Source organism: Argiope bruennichi, chromosome 10, assembly GCF_947563725.1.
Source record: "Argiope bruennichi chromosome 10, qqArgBrue1.1, whole genome shotgun sequence".
NCBI lineage: Eukaryota > Metazoa > Arthropoda > Arachnida > Araneae > Araneidae > Argiope > Argiope bruennichi.
In genome coordinates, this window is record NC_079160.1 from 29,979,023 (window position 1) to 30,002,559 (window position 23,537).

General features: G+C 28.1%; 1 protein-coding gene across 2 annotated transcripts in view; it reads left to right on the plus strand.

Annotated features, from left to right (window-relative positions):
• The first annotated feature begins 19,762 nt into the window (after positions 1 to 19,762).
• LOC129987914 (transmembrane protein 163-like) overlaps positions 19,763 to 23,537 on the plus strand; it is a 30,652-nt gene continuing 26,877 nt past the window's right edge. The window contains exon 1 of one of the 2 annotated variants that reach the window (XM_056095913.1): positions 19,763 to 20,025. In XM_056095913.1, the coding sequence (XP_055951888.1) occupies positions 19,917 to 20,025 (109 nt within the window). In that variant the 5' untranslated portion in view covers positions 19,763 to 19,916. Of the gene's footprint in view, positions 20,026 to 20,053; positions 20,198 to 23,537 lie in introns of those variants that run through there. The other variant, XM_056095914.1, reaches the window with a different exon arrangement.

Below are 23,537 nucleotides of genomic sequence, written 5' to 3' on the forward strand. Positions count from 1 at the left end.
CCCATGCATGGCAATGGCTTTTAATATCATAAAAATATTAATTTTTAGCTTGAATTTAGGCATTTTTACTGAACTGTTGGCGCATATTTTGGCGATTAATCTCTGGCATGCTATCAAAAGTAACAAAAAAAAGTCGAATTTGTGTTTTAAACACGTTTTTCCAAGATGATTTTAAAAAATCAACACATAACTACACTTATAGCCATAAAAATCACATATCAATTTTAACATTTTTAAGTCATTTCGTTTTTGACTTCTCTGCTAAACTAAACTCCTTGGCGCAACAGCCCATGTGGGCCAAGGCCTACAGTGGCCATATCTACTTTCGTGACCGATGGCCCTGGGGTGAAGACATATGTCCCGATTAGGTGGTCAGCCCAACGTGGAACCCCCAGTGTTTAGGTACCAAGCATGCTTGGTCCTCAGTTTATCGACACACTGCAGGGATGAAAGGCTGAGTCGTCCTTGCCCAGCTAGAGGATCAAACCTCGGACTTGTGACTTATCGAGTTTACGTATTTCTGAAAATATAGATGGACAAACAGTCATACCTTCGTTGGATTTGGCTCAAAATTTGACAGGGCGGTTAATCCTGTCAAATTTTGAGACTATACACTACAGATGTTAAATCTGTATACCGATTTTTATTTATCTATCTCATTTCGTTTTGTAGTTATAGAGCTAACTTATATTCGAACAATAGGGCACACAGACTTCCGCTGAAAGGATTTTGCTCAAAATTTGATAAAAAATATATAGTTTTTTTAGTTTTAAACCTGTATATCAAATTTCATCTGTCTAGCTCAAGACATTTTCGAGTTATCTTTGTCACAGACAAACAGACGGGCATTTTCCAAAAGTTTGTTATTCGAACTCAGGCAGGTATAAACTTGCAGATTCGTCAAAATCTCGAGTTCGAATTTTTTGAGGATTACTATAGTTATACTTCACATACGAGAAAGTAAAAAGATATTGAAATAATTCGAAAACACGCATGACTATGAAAATTTCATTACAGTTGAATTTTTAGAAGTATAAGAAACAACAACTTTTTAGAGGATGAAGTTATACATAAGAGACCCAGCAAGGAGATTAGAGAACATTGTAATACTTTCATGCAAATTATCAATAAAAAATAATCTGTTATCTGGCATTTAATGGAGAGATAACAAGAACAAAGAGATTTGATAAATAGGGAGCATTAATACTTGAAGATCTATAGATATTCTAATGACAATATTGATGGATTTTAGCAAGAATTGATGTCAAGGAAAAGCGAAGATATGTATCGCATTAAAACAAGAAATTGGACGATTATCAATTCAGCTGCCATTTTAAGACATCATTCACGTGAAAGCTTAATCAATTACTTTGATGAAAATTATTCATAATTTTATTTTACAAGTTAAAGAGTTTGAATTCAAGATTATGATTTCAGTTTCTACCATGCTCGTACAAGATTTACAAATAAACGAAGGAAATGATTGGGAATTAAAATACCTTTTATGAGATTTTCAACTATTAATTTTAATATTTAATATCTTAGATAAAAAATGCTCTGTTAATTATAACACCTAAAACGAATAATTTCACCAGCGGGAGTGTTTTCCCCAGAACTTTCTAGAAAACTCTCTAACAGAGGGTGTTATCCCAGAAAATACCTTGCATGGCATTAGCCTATAATAGTTATGATACATTAGCCTTTTACAAAAGTTAATATATTGAATTAAGTACGTGGGAATTTAGAGTATTTACTGAATGTATTATAGAATCCTTGGCGAGTTATTTGGCGATTAATCCTTGGCATGCGGTTAATAGCATCCAAAACTAGAATTTGGATTTTATGCGCATTCTTCCCAACTGGTTGAAATAAAAATTTGACACAAAACTACACTTATAGTCAAAAAATCCTTCACAAAATTTCACATATTTGTTTATATGTTTTTGAAAGTACAGGCTGACAGCCGGTCAACCCCTTATTGATTTCGGCTCAAAATTTGACAGTGTTTATACTATAGATGTTAAATCTGCATAGCGAATTTTATCTATATAACTCTCTGGTTTGAAATTATCTCATTAATTTATATTCAATCAGTTGGACAGACGAATTCCGTTGAAAGGAATTTGCTAGAAATTTGATAAATATCTGCAAATTTGGTGTAAAGACTGTATACCAAATTTCATCCGTCTTACTCAAAGTGATTTTACCTTTGTCACAAACTAAGAGAAATTTTCAAAAATGCTTTTAAGAAAAAAAATCAGGCAAGTATAAAACGTGGAGATTCGTCAAAATCTCGAGTTCTAATTTTTTGACGATTACTATACTTTTTCTAAGCTTCGTATACAAGAAATTAAAAAGAAAGATGGTATTTGTCACAGTTTGACATCGAATCAGATAATATTCTTATTCAGATACTTTCATTAAAGACTCTGCTTTCGATTTCTTGGATGAAAGAGCATTTGTTTATGGCGTAAATATAAAACTCAAAGCCATTCTCAAAAGTAAACACAACCTCTTTTAATGAATTCCAAACTATATATACATCTTTTTTAACACCGTTGCCAATCGGAACAAAACAAAAGCTGAAACATAGACAATATTAATAGATATAGGGAATCAACGCGACAGTATTCAAGATAATAAAAGAATACAGTTAACTTCGACCAGACTTGCAAAACACATAAAATACAACCTAGATTCTTAATTACTTTAAAAATAGTATTTTAAAATTATAAATACTATATACTGTTTATGCAAATTATAAATACTGTTCTAAGTGAATGTTCGCTCTGAAAAAACATCTGCTCAATATCCGATGTCATATCAGATTCTCCAACATGTACTGTGTTATATTGGATGTCTATTATTATTATCATTTTGAGTACATCAGTCTAGTTGGAAATTATCTTTTCTACCTCTCGCAAAGAAAAATAAGTGAAATTATTCTAATGGAGAACAGCGTGCTAGCAAGATGCACAAATATATTCCATCTTTAAAGGAATTTTATTTAATGAATAATAGTGCGAATTCTCCTAGAGATGCTAACGGATGATACTAGTGCCTAGTAATATCACTTAACAAACTATTAACTTTTCGGAATTTCCTCTTAGTATCATTTAGTAAACGAACTTCTGAAATGTTTGTTGAGTACAATAGAAGGGGAGATGACTTTTTAAAAAAGTCACTATTAGTAGTGATTTACAATGGAATAATATTTAAATAATTGCCTTGTATATTTAACAGTAAATGCATGAGATTAAAAAGTATAAAACTAATGAAAAAATAATTTTTTCATTAGTGAAAAAAAGTGTTTTTCTTTTTATATTTAATTATAACAAAGAAATTTCTCCAATATATTTTTGAAGTCATAAAAAATTCTATCTTTAAATGCACAACAATCATAGTTAATTAAAAAATAATTCAATTTTTCTTTTAATTTTATTTTGATCAGATGAAAAAGAAAGCAAGGACATTTTGAAAACTATTAAAACACGTATAAAGATTTAAGCAACTATTAAAAAATATTTCAGTTATTAAAAATAAACAAAAGTTGTTCTGAATCGCTTTTTACGCATAAATTAGTTTTCTCATCTTAGTTTTATTGCTGACTTCCTTGTAATGATATTAATTTAATTTATATTATTACTTAATTTTTTAATAATAAATGTCACACAATAATGATACATAAGCATAATAATAATTGTTCTTAAAATTCAAAATTTGTATGATTAAAAGAATAGATTTATAAAATTCCAAAACTATTTCATTATTTTAAAATTCTGTATGCATTGGCAATCGGTGGTGAAGTCTTGGCTTTGGGGCAGAAGAGTTCTAGGTTTGAAACAAAATTCCATTCAAGAACATGGCAATGAGAATCGCGGGAATTTGTGAAAGAGTGCTTCAGTTCGTATGTCACAATTGCTATCTGATTAAAGTTTAAATTTAGAAGGTCCTTCTCAAATTAATTTTAGTGTTACTTCAGAAAGAGGCATAAGGAGTGACAGGTTTCTGATTAAGCAGCTGCTTAGGCTACAAGGCTGAAAGAGGGCCGCAAGCAGATTGAAACGCTTTATCTTTTTAGTTCCCAATACAAATTCTATGAATCATAAAACGTTTAGAAAGTTTCAGCACTTTGACAACTATAATTGACCAGGCTCCTATATGTCTCCTATATGTTCCTTTAAATATTCGGTTATTTAAAAATATATAATCTGTGCTTTAATAATATTGTGTACAAACGTGGATGCCAAGCAATCTAGAGTAATAATAGATAAATTAAAATATATATTCACAAAGTTAATAAAAAAATTAGCTTTCATTATAGATCATCGCCATGTTACAAAGATGCTGAAATGCAAAAATAATTGACTTTGTTTATTAAAAAGAAAGGTCTAATAATATGCAGTACCCAAGGTCACAAAGTATTTAAATCTGCCCCTGGATATAAATATAAATAAAATATACTTAAACAATTGCAAGTGGGATTTTTTCATCATTTTTGTTTAAAGTAAAATTTAAAAAAAATGAATATTACTTTTTGTTTTGAAAAGTTTATTGTTTTCTCAAGAATTGTCCACGACGAATTTATATCACTTAAGACAGATAAAATTTGCTTATTTAAATAATATTTTGTATTGTATAAGGATTTCAGATATAAGCAGATGCGTTTCTTCTTATCCAATTTCTAGTTTACTCAAACTATAAGGTGAGTTCTTATGCTCTTGTGAAGAAAATCCAATATGCAATTTCTACCTATTCCTTATTAGATACGAAATATGGTATGGATATAGATCTACATTTGAGGTGCTAAAACCAGATGCTACATATCATTTACCTTGATCAATTCGAGTCATAGCGCACACTCAAAGATTGATAAATAGACTGCAAACTTATTTACTGATGATTTGTATCAAAAATTAGATGCTGATATACAATTTTGGTATAAATTTCATTTATTATTATCTGATTATTAGGTTTTTAAATTATAGCATTAACAAAGAGGCAAAACAACATACAAGCAATCCTCAGTAGGATGTGATGCAAACTTGATGCAAATCTGCAATGCCATCAATAAAGCCATATGTCATATGCCTCATTTTCCGGCTTTTTTATGTGTTTCCTCTAAAGTGTTAGAAATCATTAATCTGCAGATTAGCTAGCTAGTCTGCATTTTAACTAGGGCGATCCGTTAAAGTGCGGAAAATTGTTTCCTTTCTCAAATTACCAATTATCTGCAGATTGCCTATTAGACACTCTTTAATCTGGACATTACCTATCAGGCACTCACTAAAGTGAAAATAAGATCTTTGCTGGGACAACTACAATGTTTCTGTTGGCTTAAATTAAATGTTTTTTTATTTATTTTTTTAATATATAAAGAATTAAGTTAATGCAATTGAACAATCAACACATTAGTTGATAGAATCAATCATCAATCAATTCAAAGAATCAAATGATTTGAAATATTATTGAAATGAAGGAAAATGCAATTGAACAATCAACACATTAGTTGATAGAATCAATCATCAATCAATTCAAAGAATCAAATGATTTGAAATATTATTGAAATGAAGGAAAATGCAATTGAACAATCAACACATTAGTTGATAGAATCAATCATCAATCAATTCAAAGAACCAAATGATTTGAAATATTATTGAAATGAAGGAAAATGCAATTAAAAATCATAATGCTAGTAGGCAGAAACGAATTTGAAGTTGAAGCAGCCGAGGCAAAAAATTAGAAATAAAAGCAACCGACAACTACCAGATGCTGGTGAAACCAAACTTAAAGTGCAGGAAGAGGGTAGGGGGAGGGAGTAGGGAAAGGAAATAAGAGAAACTAATATTTGAGCTTTAATAATACGATAGCCTCTAATGTACACATTATTCAATTAAAATACGGAATGACAGAAGACAAATTTTCTCTAAAACATGACAAAAATATACTATTTTGGTGTAAAGACCATGCATTAAATTCATTTGTCTTGTTAATATAAATTTCAAAGAACGTTTTCAGCGAGCAAATCTTATAGTATACTATAAATTTAAAAATAAAATTGAAAGCTAGTTTAATGATGGCGCCAGTTTATTTTCTGTTGATTACTTCTCAATGGAAATGAAAAAAAAAAGTTTCAGAAGACTTTACAATAGAAGAAAGAACAACTTCCGTCTTTTAATTAAAGTAAGAAAATATATATTAAAGTAACTCTTGCTGGAATACAAAAGTTTTGACCATGACAAAGATTAGGCCAAGTTAATAAAAAACGATGCATGAAAGTAAATAACCAAACTCTTTAAAAGCAAGATTGAAGTTGGCTGAGAACAGTAAAAGATTTCCTTTTTCTGCTTTTAAAAAAAAAGCTTTATAAAATAAATATTTTCTGGGGAAAGAAACCTTCAACTTTCTATAACAAGTATTTTTTTTTCTCTGGAGGGCAAGGCCATTTAAACTCGATGTCTCATTCATCATGCAGTGCAAGTTATTTAAGTGGTTCTTTTGTAAATATTTTATTCATTTAAACAAGAGATTTGGGAATACTCGTTGGCAACATCGAAAATCAAACAAATGCGTTCATTATGTCAAAACAAAACGAAAGATGTTACAAAGTTTGAAAGTTTTTGTTGATGAAAATGCATTTATTATTGAAAATTAATTGTTGATTTATTTAAATTTCTTTCTTTTAAAGAATAAGGATTTCTATTTTAAAGATTCTGTTAGTTATGAAAAATTGTTAGAGGAGGTTGAAGGCTAGATGATAGATTTCTGTAATCTTTCAATATTGCGGAAATCTTTCTAATTCTGGTTCGTTGGCGCCTGGAATACTTTTTATATATTTCTGAAATCAATACAATCGTGCATTGCTTTATGAACAAGTATGCCTATTATCCATTTGGAACACAAACAGAATACTTAATTACAAAATAATTGTTTTCGAATTTAAAAATACACTTAAAATTAAAGGAAATTAAATAAAATTTATATTTTACATTTAAATTATATTTTAATTTTACATTTGGCAATCAGGGAAGTTCAAAGCATGTCACAATTATTTATTTTATGTATTTTTTTAAGAATTTATGAATAAATTAAAATATAATTTAAAATTTTTTTTAAATAATTATACATTTTTAAAATAAATATGATAAATGAAACAAAATTTATAAATTATAATAAGAAACAAAATTTATAAATTATAATAAGAAACAAAATTTATAAATTATAATAAGAAACAAACTGTAAGATAATAAATATTCCAAAAATGTAGATACAAATATGATAGATAAATTCCTAAATGAATCGATTTTTTGTTAATTTAATTTAAACAACAAGAATACTAGAAATATTTAAAGTATGATCCACAAACTCAATAAAATTAATAATTTAAGCTATCGTTAAAACTTAGTACCGTGATGTATTTTTTGAAATTTACTACTTTTATTTATAATTGAAATTCATTCCTAAAAATTGATTTTTCTTTTTCTATCATTTATTTCCTATCAAATTTTTACTAGACAATTTAGATATAAACTCTCTGTGGCAAAATGTGAATATTAAGACTCAATTGATTTTTTCAGGATCGTTTATGTAATTTTTTTAGAGGCAGGACTTAGTAAATATAATACTTATTATTTAAAGGTTGGATTGACACAAAATACAAGAATAAATAAATAAAACAACGAATAAAGGCCACTTGATCTAAGAAAATGCGACTGAGCATGTGTGACCAATCATAGCATTATTTTGCAGAAAACAGTCTTTGATCATGATAGAAATTTTTAAATTTTGTGGAGTACTTTTTTTAAAGAATGAAATATACATTTCTAATAAATAAATTTCATAACAGCATGTTGATTTTGCCGTCTGTCCTGCATTGATGAAAGATCTTTCATGATTTATGTGTAACAGTTAACGGAGAAGTTGTGCGGATATGAATATAGACCTTATAATATCGACCAATACGTTGTTTAGATTTCTACCAGTTATCAGTGGCGATTCATCAATTAACCCATAACTAGAGACGGGAGTCAAAATAACTTCGCGATGTTCATTAACTCTTATTGTCACATGGTATTTTGTCCTTTGATACAATCATCTCCTCAGTACCTTCAAGTTGTTCTTTCAGTAGTGTATTGGCAAAAGTCTAAGTATGAACACATGCGTATAACAGAGTTATTCTTTTTCAAAATTGTGTTGTTATTTATGGAGTCATTGACTCCATGTCTCTGAAACTGCTTTTAATTTGAGTAATGCAAAAATAATAAAGAAATATTTATGAAATAATGTTTTAAAATATTATATTCTACATTTTTGTTTGTGAAATTCTAACAGTTATTAGCAATAGTGTAATTCCGTAATATCTAAATAAAGTAAAAACTGAATAAAAAATTGTTTAGGTTTTTCTTATGACATCTTTCTAACATTTAATATTATAACATTTAACATTTTTAATATTATTATTTTTAGCAACTACTTGATTTCCAGAATGTATTGTTTTTCCAAAATAAATTTAAATGCTCTTTACAAAAGACAAAAAAGAAAAATAACAATGGAGTCATTTTGACTCCATGTCGCTGGTCGCATGAGAAAGTTCATGTCCCCAGTTAATAGGTTAATAAACGAACAGTCCTGCAAAAACTATTATATAGAGAATGCAATTAAAATACCATTTTTTTTAAAAAATAGTCTTAACTCTAAATAGTCCTATATTATTAATTGCAATGATCTAAATTACATTGTAGAAAATTATTAACTTAAAATTATTAATTAATTGTCTTTTTTCGATGAATATCTTTTAATAAAAGAAAATTAATATGTATTAAAGCAGCCGTATATGAGTAAAAAATGGCATTATATATTTGGTACACATAAAAGCATTACATATCGTCATATCTGATTTAGCTCAAAGCAGCCCAGCTACCGCTAAACTCAATGAAAAAAATTTGAAGTCTCGATATTTAGCTATTGCGTATCCGTTGCGTAAACAGAGAATTTTGATTTATTCTGAAACTGGTTCCCATAAGTCTGCATACCTCCTATTTATTGACACATTTCTAATTTTCTTTCTTTGTTATTATTATTAATTTTTATTTATTTTTTCTGTGTTTTAATCATTTTCTATTGTACATAGAACTTTCCATGTGGGGAAATAACCGCAAGATATTAAATGCTAAGAATTTAAAAACGCTAACGCTTTTAAACAAAATTTAAAAAAAAAATTAGCGGGGTTCCCGCCTAATGGAACAAGACATAATTGCCTGTACCTGCTACTAAAGCTAAACATTTTAACTGTATACAAACAATACTGTAGCGGTTTTATTGTTATTATTTTAGAGAATTTTAAAGTAATCAACTTATTGATTGTTTACTACATGTATGTTGTTCAGTGCTCATGTATGTTAAATAATTGCAAACATTTTGTTCACCTTAAAATTCTGTATTTATCACTCCTCTTACACTTTTATAATTTTCATAACTAGTTTAACTTGCTTACTGAATGTCTTTTTTTATATAAAAAAAAAGACCATTTTCAGAATTAACAACTTTTATTTCGTATCGAATATGATAACAGCAACAAATCAAATCAATTTAGGAATTTGTTTAATACATAAAATAACCTAATTATGATAATTATGCAAAGAAATCGCATCATATATTCTTTAATAAATTTAAATAAGTCGTTAATATTAATTTTTAATAAAATAAAATGCTATAAGATTACCTTTATGTTTTTCGAAACACTTTCCCCCCTCATTTATACTTTCGTAATTGCCTTTGTAGGTTTCATTTGGATGCTGAATTTGAGTTTTTGATACATGCAAAACCAAGAAAACCAGCAGGAATGGTTTCCCAAAAATTTCAGCACTTCTCTAATAAAGGTGTCATCCCTCAGAACGCCTTGCATGGTATTGGGGTACAATAGATATGAAATATTAAATGCTGATGTGAATTTAGCATATTTACTGAATCTATTCTGTGATCATTTACGATTTTTTTTTGGCGATTTTTACTTGTTATACAGTTAATGATATCTGAAAATCGAATTTTTATTTTCACAAAGGATTTCTACACTTGTAGTCACAAAACTACACTTGTGACTACAAGTGTACAAAAACTACACTTGTAGTCACAAAACTACACTTGTGACTACAAGTGTACAAAAACTGCACTTGTAGTCACAAAACTACACTTTTAGTCACAAAACTACACTTGTGACTACAAGTGTGCAAAAACTATACTTGTGACTACAAGTGTACAAAAACTGCACTTGTAGTCACAAAACTACACTTATGACAACAAGTGTACAAAAACTGCACTTGTAATCACAAAACTACACTTGTGATTACAAGTGGACAAAAACTGCACTTGTAGTCACAAAACTACACTTATGACAACAAGTGTACAAAAACTGCACTTGTAATCACAAAACTACACTTGTGATTACAAGTGGACAAAAACTGCACTTGTAGTCACAAAACTACACTTATGACAACAAGTGTACAAAAACTGCACTTGTAATCACAAAACTATACTTGTGACTACAAGTGTACAAAAACTGCACTTGTAGTCACAAAACTACACTTATGACAACAAGTGTACAAAAACTGCACTTGTAATCACAAAACTACACTTGTGATTACAAGTGGACAAAAACTGCACTTGTAGTCACAAAACTACACTTATGACAACAAGTGTACAAAAACTGCACTTGTAATCACAAAACTACACTTGTGATTACAAGTGGACAAAAACTGCACTTGTAGTCACAAAACTACACTTATGACAACAAGTGTACAAAAACTGCACTTGTAATCACAAAACTACACTTGTGATTACAAGTGGACAAAAACTGCACTTGTAGTCACAAAATTTCTTACCAAATTTAATATATTAAGTCATTGCGGTTTTGAGTTATTGCGTTTCCAGGTTTCTGAAAATACAAATCAAGCAATCTTAACCTCTGATTGGATTTGATTCAAAATCTGATAGGTGTCAACACCACAGATGTTAAATATATATTCCGAATTTATCTATCTAGCTCTCTATGTTTTGTAGTTATCGTGTTAATTTACATTTGAGCACCCGGACAGACAGACTTCTTCTGAATGAATTTTGTTCAAAATTCATAGAAATCTACAAATTTGATGTTAAGACCGTATACCAATTTTGATTTATTTATCTCAAAGTGTTTTTGAGTTATTTTTGTCACAGACAGATGAACTTTTTTTTCTTCAAAAGTGTGCTTTTTGAACTCCGAGAGGTCTAAAACGTGGAGATTCTTCAAAATGTCGAGTTCGAATTTTTTTTAAAGATTAATATACTTTCTCTATATTACGTATACGAGAAAGTAAAAAACGCTTTTTTTGGCCATCAAATTCTAATATGGGGTTTTAAGTTAAAATATCCGAAGTAAATCAATGAAACATCAATTTATTTTTTACAATGATTTTTACAATACATCTTTAATTCAGTTGGTAATTTTTCAAACTCTATGTATTAAATATAATTATAGGAAAAGATTAAGAATCACAATTATCATCAGCAGAATTTTGCTGCTGGTAAGTTGGTTGAAATATTAAAGAAATAAAAAAAAAAGAATTTTCCTCGTGATAACAAATTTATGAATACATATTTTTTTTGTACTGGGGCTTGCAAATGATATTTCATAGGAAATTTTATGAAATAAATAAATGCATCAAATAGATATGAAATTATTCAATGAATTAAAATTGTTCTTGCTTAGTTTTTATATTTCTAAAATTTCCAAATGCTTCAATGTGGACTAATTTTAATGCAAAATGATTGTACTTGGATGCACAGTATTATAATTATAAAGAGTGAAACGAGCAGAATTTGCAAAGCAAACCTAATAGATTGCTATTTAATTCACCTTAGGGGTTTGACAAACATCAACAAGTAGGGAATAAAGACACTAATTAGTATTTTAATGTAGAGTGAACATCACCTAATAATATTTATCGATTATTATTTTTGTTCTTATGCTCTCTTACTATTATTTTTTTTAATGCCGGTATTCTAGTTAAACATTTATTAAAAGGTTTCATGATTGTTTGGTAGTAACATCATTTACGTGCTGACCAGAATAAGCGAAAATTTGAAGGACAAACATAAACTAGTAATTTCTGGTTAATTCTCATAATATCCAGACCCTCTGTTGATAAAGATATTGCAAATAGTTTACTGATATAAAACAAGAAATGGGCTAATCTACTGTGATAGAGATGTAACTAACAGAATAAATATTGACCAAAGCAAAACAAAACTGCAGGCTTAGATGAAATTGGAGAATTACTTAGAAATTGTTGCATTCAAAACATCTTAATCATTGACCACATTTTCCGAAGCTCAAAAATTCTACTTCCATGATAAATTAATCGAAAACAAATAAATGCTTTATATAGCAATAAATGCTATTCCTATAGTATAAAGAATTATTTAATTTCATAACAATAGCCATTGTAATTTTACTATTATTGTTCTCTATATTACGTATACGAGAAATTCTCAGAAAGAAATTCGAACTCAAGATTTTGACGATTCTCCAAGTTTTTTAGACCTCCGTGAGTTCGAAAAACACATTTTTGGAAAATGCTCGTCTATCTGTTTGTCTTTTCGTGACAAAGATAATTAAAAAAAAGCTTTGATTTAAACGGATGGAATTTGGTATACGGTCTTTATACCATATCTGTAAATTTGTACCAAATTTTGTGCAAAATCTATTTAAAGGAAGTCTGTTTGTTCGGCTTTTCGAATATAATCTGACATGAAAACTATAAAAAGAAGACAGCTAGAGATATAGAATTCGGTACACAAAATTAAAATCTATAGTCTATAAACCTATCAAATTTTGTGCCTAATCCATCAAGGGATTGACCGTCTGTCGGTCTGTACTTTCAGAAACATGTAAACGCGATAGCTTAAAGTTGCACTTACTTAAAAATATCAAATATGACGTGTCATTTTATAACTACAAGTGTAGTTCTGTGTTAAATTTTTATTTCAATCGTTTGGGAAAAACGCTTTTAAAAAAAAGGAAATTCGACTATCAGGTACTATTAAAGCATGCCAGGGATTAATCGCCAAATAACTTGCCAAGTATGACACGATATATTCAGTAAAAATGCTAAATTCAAGCCAAAGGCTAATATTTTATAACTATTGTACACCAATGCTACGCAAGGTGTTTTCTAATATAACACATTGATTGGGGAGTAGGCGAGAAAGTTTTAGAGAGACCACTTCCACTCTTTACTATAAAGGTTATAAATATATATAAATAGTCAGGTTACTGGTTATAAATAGTCAGTGAATACGTAAATAATAATAATTCACGAATTCTTGGAAAAATCAGAAAAAATAATCATCTTACTAACCACATGTATATTCAATCAATATTACTCCAAGCGTGATTTTATTCAAAGTTGAAATTCATTCTCGTTAAATAATAAACTAAGTATCAATATAATATAGATTATGATCCAAACATTTATATAATATAATGTAAAAGTATACAACACAAAAAGCAGTTTTTATTTTACTGCATTGACTTATGCCATAATGTAGCAAATATTTAAAATTTGAAATCCCCCCCCCCCTCCAAAATGTATCAAATAATAGATTTAAAAATTCCTCACAATTTAATAATAATATAAAGAAATTAGCTATAAAAATAAATAAATATAATAATGAAATAATTTATAATATTAATTTTGAGAATTTATTTCCTTAAAACTGTTCAAACGAAAAGAAACGGGTGATATTTTTTTTTTTGGCATAAATAAATTTTGGAAATATTTATTTGAATACAAATTTAATTTTTCTTTGATGTAATATTTTTGAAGATGCAATATTAGTACAACGATTGCAGCTAACAAAAAAAAAAGTATGTTAATAGATACATTTTATCAAATAAATCAAAAATTCTGTTCTTTTTTTTTACTTTCAACATTTTTTAAAACATTTTTAATGAAAGATAAATATCAATCATTCACAAAAAACAATCAGCGGGCACGCGATTAATACAGCAGAAGAATTTTAAATCCTAACAATCAAATCGCATCGAAAGATAAGAGAAACAAACGTGAACAACGGAAAAGCGCTTATCTCTAAGCAGCCATTACTTAAAACAATATCATTTGCGTTGGTGTTACTTAGCGATGATATTATTTCAAAGAAGGATAAATGATCCACTTCAGTGGGATAAAGAAACGCTCAATATCATCTTTTGTCTTACGTTAATCGCATTTTCGGGGAGCGTCGACATAGTTCATTTTTGAAAAATCTGATCTAACCGCATACTCGTAAACATTGCCAACATGTTACATTTAAAAATTTCCTTTCTATTTTACTGTATCTACAATAATCTTATTTCTTGTAATCGTTGAAGAAAATGCTCAGAATCATCTTTTGTTTTACTCTAATCGCATTTTAGGGGAACATAGACATAGTGTATTTTTGAAAAATCTGTTCTAACTACATATTTGAAAATTTTGCTTTTCACTGGTGTTATTATTAAAAATTTCCTTTATTCCAACTTCATGTAATCCATTAAAATTAGGATTAGATATATAAACATGATATAATTTAGAATCGATTGTTTCGCTGTAAATAATAGGTATGGAACACAATTTGCTTTATATAATTTGCAAAATAACGTAAACTTCCCGTAATCGTTATTACGTTTTATGCTTTGACTCATAAGAAATCTCGAAATCTTAATTTACTATTTATGAAATTAAGAAAAAGAAAACGTATTTGGTGTTCTTATCTTTAAAATTTCAATTTTATTTTTTTATCTTTAAAATTTTAATTTTATTTTCTTATCTTTAAAAGGTCTAATTCTATTTATATATGTTTTCACATTACTTGTTCTTGTTTAAAGTCTACATAAATTTATTTCAGATGATAGAGATACAAAATCTGAGAATTCAAAAGAACGCAATTCCTTTTTAAATTAAAAATAGTCTCAAAGAAAAGTAAAAAAATCCAAATTATTTGTTCTAAATGCCTTGATAATACAAGCACAAGAAATTTTCCTTTCATTTCCAGTGCTTTTGTGTAAACATTTATTTCAAAATAACTTACTGTATAGAAATCGACTATGAATATTTTTTATTAAATAAGATACGAATAAAAGGAATTAAATAAAATAAAGAATAAGAATAAAAGGATGAAAGAAATGGATTAAATTTAATGATATAAAAATATGACTTTTTATGAAATGTTTACATAATAAAAAAAGCTGTGGTTAGTAACTAATATCATAAATGATTTCATTATGAAACATTTTCTTTTCTTGATAGAAATGGGCTCTTTTAATAAATGAGTATTAAGAAATTAACACTGTTTATTTTTAAATAGCATGAGATTAGAATTATCATTTGGAGAATTTACTCATAAAGCTATAAAGTTTCGTATTTTTTTTAATAAAAATTGGTAGATTTTGAGATTTTTCCCTTAAGTAATTATACGATATTTTACGTATTTTTGATAAAGATTGCTAAAGTGGGTAAGGTGTTTCCGCAGTCAACAGCTTACAAGCATTAGAAACACGTTTCTTAATTTCCTCCCAAAATTAGAGCTTGCAGTAATATTTGTTCGCTATGAAATCTCTATCCACTGAAAAAACAAAAGATAACTTCAGATAACACAAAAAGACGAAAACACTCAAGGCGTCGATTTCCTGAAACTATGTCAAAAGTGGATGAGGTTGAAAAGGTGTTTTCTTAGCAAATAACTGAGTAAAATGTTCACACACAAAAAAAGGAATGATTGAAATAAATCTGTATATTTTTAGTTAGGAATATCCAGATGCGTATGATAATTGGTTATGAGTGTTTCTTAGATATGAATGCTACTGTATGTGATACCTAATTATATAAATGAATTTCTGGAAATATAAAAGAAACAAAAACTGGGGGAGGGGAAATGTATATCTTATACAATGTTTAGCTGGTGGTAGCTGCTACTTGGGTATTATATTATTATACAAGGTTGTCTAGATGAGGTAAAGGAATTTTAGAAAATATCAAAAGAAAGAAACATTGAAATGTGTCGCAGATAATGTATAAATTGAAATATGTATTACAAAAAAATGCTTTGTGGGTGGATAATAGAGAAAAAAAAACTTAAACTCTGAATTTATTTATTGACTGTCGATTGATCACTGACTGCGTCTGCGGATCCATTTCAAGTATTTAACATTACCAAATCAGTTGCTTGACTTACTTATTAGCTATATCTTAATCTGCACGACTTTTTTTTCTTCTTTATAGCCACCCATAGTCATCATTTATGAGACAGGCGGGATCATACTGGATAATCTTCCTGTGGTAATTGTCTTCGATTGCGCAGTTAGTTATCCAAGGATTTTTAAAAAGTTCCGGGAATTATTTTTGTGATCCTGTAAATTATAAAGATGGTTATTGCGGGCATTGTAGATTGAAAATTATGATTGGTCACCCTCAAATCATCTTTTCTAATAATTTCATTTACATCATTGCATTATGCATTATAAAATGTTATTAAATAAATCCTTTTTTTTTTTTTTGGTTGTTATTGAATATTTTGTCTTCCATAGAATATTTAAAAATCTTTGCTATTGCAAAATTGTTGCTATTTTCGCCACTGAAACACGATTTGCGGTACCCAAGGTCCAGATTAAGTAATCTAAGGGCCCTCTGCAAATTTCGGGGGGGGGGGAAGAGGGGGCATTTCTCATAACCGCACCAATTTGTTATTCATTTTAATTTTTTGTAAGCCATTTTTATGCAGCGTACTCTGACACATTAACAAAAAATTTGATTATTTGTTCTTTTCGGGGGATTTGGTATCAATATTTCGCATATAAAATAACTGATACTGAAATTTAAGAACAGCTATACAAATTGAAAAATATTTGAATATAGTCTAATTATTATTTAATTACAGAAGTGGACATTTTTTTTAAAATTATAAGTCAATATATTTTTTTAGAATTCCTAAACAACATTACATAAAACTTATAAAAAACTAGATGGTATCCGGCGCGTTGCTGCCGTAGAAGAAATAATTTTGGAAATATTGTTTGAAATTTAAAGCAGTTATCTTGTTTAATTAGGAATAACAGGAAGAATAATATTTATTTTCTTATTGACAATGAATATATTCATTAAAATTGAATGCTATATAAAGGTGAAGTATAAATAGTAGATATTATTATTCAAGTATACTTTAGGGTAGGCAATATTTTTTGTTTTTCCGTCTTCAGCAAAAACAAATAAATTTCTTGGTTGTCCGACACGTGACAATCCAACATACATTCGGCCCTGTGAAAAACATGTATTTTCTAAGTTCAAAGCAACAAATTGGTAAAGTTTTATCGACATCGGATGAACAGTATGGCAGCCCATAAAATACGAACAAACAAAAATTCATTTTTATATATTAGATAATTAGAAATATTAAAATAATATTTTGATATTAAATCGATACCTGATTTTTATCTTTTTTCAGTTTGAATTCATGACCTTTTAAATTAAATTATAAAATTAATATACTCAGAAAATACCCCCCTCCCCGAAAGAATATATCAAAATGTTTCAGAGTCTCTATTTAGTTGCCCACTCCGATTATTTGATAATCAGGACCAAATGGTACCTGTCCTATTTTAATTTCCGTTTTTCATGATGTCTAAAAACATATCTGAGTTTGTTGCCACATGTGAATCAATCAATCTATCAACGGTGTTTTAAGTAATCATCAATTAGCCAAAAATTTCTTATCGAAATATTTTTAAGAAAGAAATAAACATCCTATCTAGCAAAACAAATATGCTTTCAAGCGTTATGAAATTTTAATCATAGGAACAATAACTAAACGATATGCTGTGAGATTTTTCTCTATTTTTATTTATATAAATTTATAATTTTTGTAAAATATATTTTAAGATTTGTAGCATTAACGATAAGCTTTAAAGTTATTTGAAGCTTATTTTAGAACATATCTTTTAACTTGAACTGTAGTAATAACGATAATTGCGATTCGTACTGTTTTCTACAATGCAACATTTCAGTCATAGCAAAATTTTATGACTTTTAATGCTCGATAGATATAAAGTGCACAAAGCCCACAGGCAGAAGAAGAATTAACAACAGGAATTGAATCGTTAACTAGTGATTTACAATATCTCAGACTAGGACTTTGTCACTAAGCAAGTGGAATCCTTGTTAGATATAGAATGCAGACTGATGTGGAAAACTGTTTCATTTATCATAAAATATTAATGCAATAAGGAACACACCTTTATTTTGATACTTTCGCATAAATTGTAAGTATATTTGTTTTCCTTTTTAAAGAAAAAAAGAAGGTTTTTTTATGAAAAGCACAGTTTAGTTATGAGAATTTAACACCTGTTAATCGTGAATGACGAACACAAAAATGAATAGAACATCTGCTACTGCCACGTGGTAAAAAATAATCACTCGAAACTCTCCAACAGCAACAGTGGAGGAATGATGGAAAACAAAAATTAGAAACTTAGTCAATAATTTTTGTTCATAATGTGTGACATGTGCTTTAAAATCTGTGATTTAAAAATGTTTCAGATTTGAGGCATCTGTAAATTGAGGTCAAGATGTAAAAGAATTTTTTTTTAACGGACCATATAAACATTTTTTAATTGATAATCGTACATCGACCTTTCCCTTTTGAGAATGAATTATTTTGAAATATCCTAGATCGCAATTTCAAACTCTTTTATTTTCCTTTTCATAATATTTTGCAGAGAGATAGATCTCCATTTTCGATAACCTATGAAACGTTTTTTCCCCCCTCCAGTTTATTAACTCTGTGTTCATTTTGATCACGAGAAATCGAATCAAATGCTTCAGTTTTATTTTTCTTTAATTATCCATCTCCTTGACAACAGATGGCAAATAGGTGCGAAGATAAAAAAAAAAAAAACTTGAATATATTTTTATTAAATTGATGTAAATTTTTTTTCTTCTAAAGTATAAACAATTATTTGGTTATTAGAATTCAATCATACTTTTTATAAATAATTATTTTAACTAAATTACTAAATATTACAGTTTTAAGGGTTTTTTTTAAAAATAATTATTGGGAAATTTTAGAATATTAAAATTTATATAAATGAAAATAATTAAAATTTTTTATTAAAACGAATACATAAATTTGTTTAAATATTTATTTTTAGATTCGGAAATACATTGCAAAAATACAAATTTCATATACAATGTAAAAATTATTTTAGAAGCTTATTATTATTTTAAACGTTTAAAATTTAAAGAAAAATTAATCTCCTTCTGAATAAAATAAATTATTTAAATTAATTAATTCAAAATTTTCTTCATTTTAAATATTCTTAACAACGAATATCCTATTTAAATTTACCCTGTACAGAAACATAACGAGATAAAAAGAAATTTCCAGGAAACTTGAGAATCTACTTAAGGAGATAAGAAACCTATCGATAAGCAATTTCAATTAGTGTATGTCCCCTCTTTATCAAATACAATTATCGATTCATTTTTTCAATTGGACTTCAGACTATGACTTCAATCATTGAGGAGAGGGAAAAGCATTTGTTGCTACACGTGAGTTCTTAAGGTGGTGACGATCTAGAAGGTTCATATGCGCAATCAAGTTGCGCATGTCAAAGGTTGACGACAAAACAAAATGAAAACGAAAACATGCCTGAAAATGATCGACATATAAAAGCAGACACCTGCCCTTGATAAGAATCATTCGCACATTTATTTACAGAGGGGAACGTTCGAATAATTTTTTAAAATTCTGGAATCCGATTCACCATTTTAAGATTTAAATTTTTTAAAAAGTATTTAATATTAATTTTATTTTTGTGAAGAAGAATATCGTCTGCATAACTATTTTAAATGTTGTGCTTTCATTTTTTCAAATCTGCCAAAAAAATGGCAACGGAGGTGAAAGGGAAGAAACAAACTATATGTTATAAATACAATGTTGCACAGTCTACTATTTCAGGTTTGTGTTACTTCTTTTTTAGAAAAAAACTTTTTAAATAAATAAGTTCTCTGGTTTTAAATCAAAATTTTAAATTCAAAAAAGATTTTTAAAAAATGGCTGATTAATTTTTAAAGATTTTTTTTATTTTAATGAACGAATTTGATTTGTTTTAATAAGTGTTCTATTATGCGTAAGTATTTCCTAGTTTATGCAAAAGTTTTAAATTTTCACTTTATTTTATAATTTTTCTATTGTATTTTGGTAATATTTTCAGTTGATAATAAATTTTGTGTATTCTTGCGAAAAAATCGTGCATTTCCAGTTAATATTGGGGAAAAAAAGTGAATATTTTATAATGCATCTCAAATATTCTGATTAAGAAGTAACCCATTTCATAAGATAATAAATGATTTCAGTAAAAGTATAACTTTATAGAGGACTTATCCTTATAACGCAGAGGATTTTTAATGCTTTACGGCGCCTTAAATGAAATTTCAAAGTTGTTTAACTTCAGTAAAATCTATACGTTTTGGAAGAAGTTTAATATTAGTTCTATTATAATAATGTATAGATATTATAGCTCTTATCCATTTATTTTAAAGTTCAAAAACAATAATTTATCCAAAAATTATATTTGGAATTGTAGTGAATACTTTCATACATCAAATAGTAATGATTTTGCTATGCTTTATTTAATGCTCAAGCGAAGATAAATTCATAATATTTTGCAAATATAATTACATTTTATTTAAATGTTATTTCATATTCTCCGTGTATTTTAAAATTTGGACATATTTGTAGCAATTTGAAAAACGAGCAGTATTTCATTTCCGATTCTAGATAAACTGGATTCGAAAGTGTCTTACGAGTTTGTGAGAGGTTAGGCGGTGAAATCAAATATTTGTAACGCTTCCAATTAAGAAGCGTGTTTATTTGAAGTTTCCCGCTCTCGTATTACGCAAGTGTTTAGCTATCGGGTGGAAGCGAAAAATTGCGAAATTTGTAAACATACAAATATGTTTAGATTTTATTGGATGGAATTTTTTTTGGACAGTAATTTTTTATGTTCCGGTAATCTTGAAGTACGACTTATTGGGTTAAAATTGAAATTCCTTCCTTCTTTGATTTCACTTCTTTGAGCTCACTTTCATCTCGCAGAGTTTACACTGTGATGTAGCAATAGTTTGGCTTTTGTAATAATATTACTTTTTACGCTTTCCATGTTATAGTTGTAGTTATAAATTTGGATCAATTTGCTGTTTGAACTTCGGCAACAATCTGCAATTCAGCAATGCAGTGAAGGAGATGGAAATTATATATAAAATAATCGCTATTAGAAATTAATAGTTCATTAAAAAAGCAAGGTAAAAAAATGAATTTATAATAAAACATTGTTTGCAAGATACTATAAATTTTGATTACTGACCAATTAAAATTTGAATTTGGTTTTTAGTTAACTCTCTAAAGCTTTTGTATTACGATTTATAACTTTTCTTCTAAAAGAAATTTTGGTTACCATTTTGCCGAAGAAATTTAAAGATTTCTACGATTTTTTTTTATAATACTGTTGAAATAATTCTGAATTATGTCATCTGCAATTTTAATCCATTATTGAGATATATTTTCAATATAATGAGAATTAATGAATTTGAAATGAGAAAAATCTTATAACATGAGATTAAAAAGTAAACTCCTGCATTCGGAATCGGCATAAAAATTCTAGTGAATTAGAAAATTCCAATTTTTTTTCCTACTAGTGAATTGGAAAATTCTAATTTTTTTTCTACTGTTGGCTTGCACTTGAGAATGTCATTAAAAATATGAAAAATACTAAAATGAGAATTTTTTCTGCTATAATGCACATTAGAATTAGTTTGATTTAAATAAGATTTAAAATTTACTGAATCAAAGATTTGTATGCGAAAAATCGTGTTTGGATTTAATCGGGCCTGAAAAAAGCATCCAAAATTCATAATCGGCTTGTGTAATCGGTACTAACCGCCAAATATCGCACTCTTATAGGCTGTTTCATCTCCAATAACAGGTGGTTATTAATAGACAAATATATTTAAGAAAAATATGAGAATGTTTGAGGAAGAATTGCTGGATTTATATTTCTGAAATATCTCAAACAATAACATATATTTAGGAACTGGCTTGAAAATTCAAGTGTTTGAAAAAGGATTTTTTAAAATTCTTTTCGCAAAAGTTAAAAATTGACCTTTTAAAGGGACCTGTTGTAAGGAAAACGCTGACAGGTATATTTATAGTAACAGAAAAGGGGAAAAATATTCTTAAATATTTTAAATGTCTTTTTATATATTAGATAAAATTTTGAAAATTCTTGAAAGTTGTGCTTAAGTTTATACGAAATTTCTTCCCTTGCTTTAATGAATTTAATAGAGAATTTATACAATTCAAGAAACTTAAAAAAATGATCAAATAATCGATAAATTAACACCTCCTCTCCGCATTATTTCGGAAAAGGATAGCATTATTTATTCTTTAATGATTTATTTCATATCATTACTCTATGAAGGATGAAGTCAAGGAGTGTTCTTCGATAGTTGTAGCTAAATTTTAAATTTGTATATTGAACGTCGGATTAATGTTTAAAATCATGAACTTAACTAAAAAATGCATCTCCTTTAGAAACATGAAATATATCTTAAACATATTAGTAAACTGCTAAATGTTTACATTTCATTTTAAACCTAGCTAACTAAAGCAGAAGCGAATTTTAAGATTTGGACTTATTTATGCCCAAGTTCAAAGACAGAAATGAAAGGGATCTAAACTGCCCAGTTGGGTCTTTTTTAAAGATATTCAAAAGTTAAACCAATTTACATATTAAAATGAATAAGATTTTTGTGGCATTTATTGTGGCTCAATTGGAAACTTTGACATCGCTCTTAAATGATAGAACTCCAATTCTTTCTAGACTTTTAATCTATTTGTCAAACTTTATTTCATACATTCTCTATTCCAAATAGGACCCTTAAAATTTAAAGAAAACCGATGAGCAACGCTAAATATTGGTTGTAGAGTCGTGAAACTTAGTGAATCGAGCTACTTGTTATATCCAACGAAAAGCTTTATCGGTATCCTATATAAGGTGACATTACATTTCGTATAGCATTGGTCAGAATCGCATTGTTCAGAAATTGTAAACTTTCTAATAATTAGAAATTTAGAAAGTTTTTAAGATCTCTCAAATTTTCAATCTACTCCAGAGCCGGAAAATGTTAGAAGTCTGTCTTGCACCATATCAGTACAAAATTGCACAAGAAATCCGATAAGAGTTTTACAAGTTTTCCTCACCTGAAGAAAGTCGAAGAATAAATTGAACCGCTCAAGAGAATGACCAATGTCTTTCCTGTTCTACCTATTGGTGATAAAAAAAATTGTTCCGCAATGCTTTAGTTATCTCAAGAAAGATAAAGAGTTTCAAATTTGTCTAATGCATCCGAGTCAATTTACTCTACACTCTCGATTTCTAAAATCTTAACGAGTTATCATTTATCTGAAGA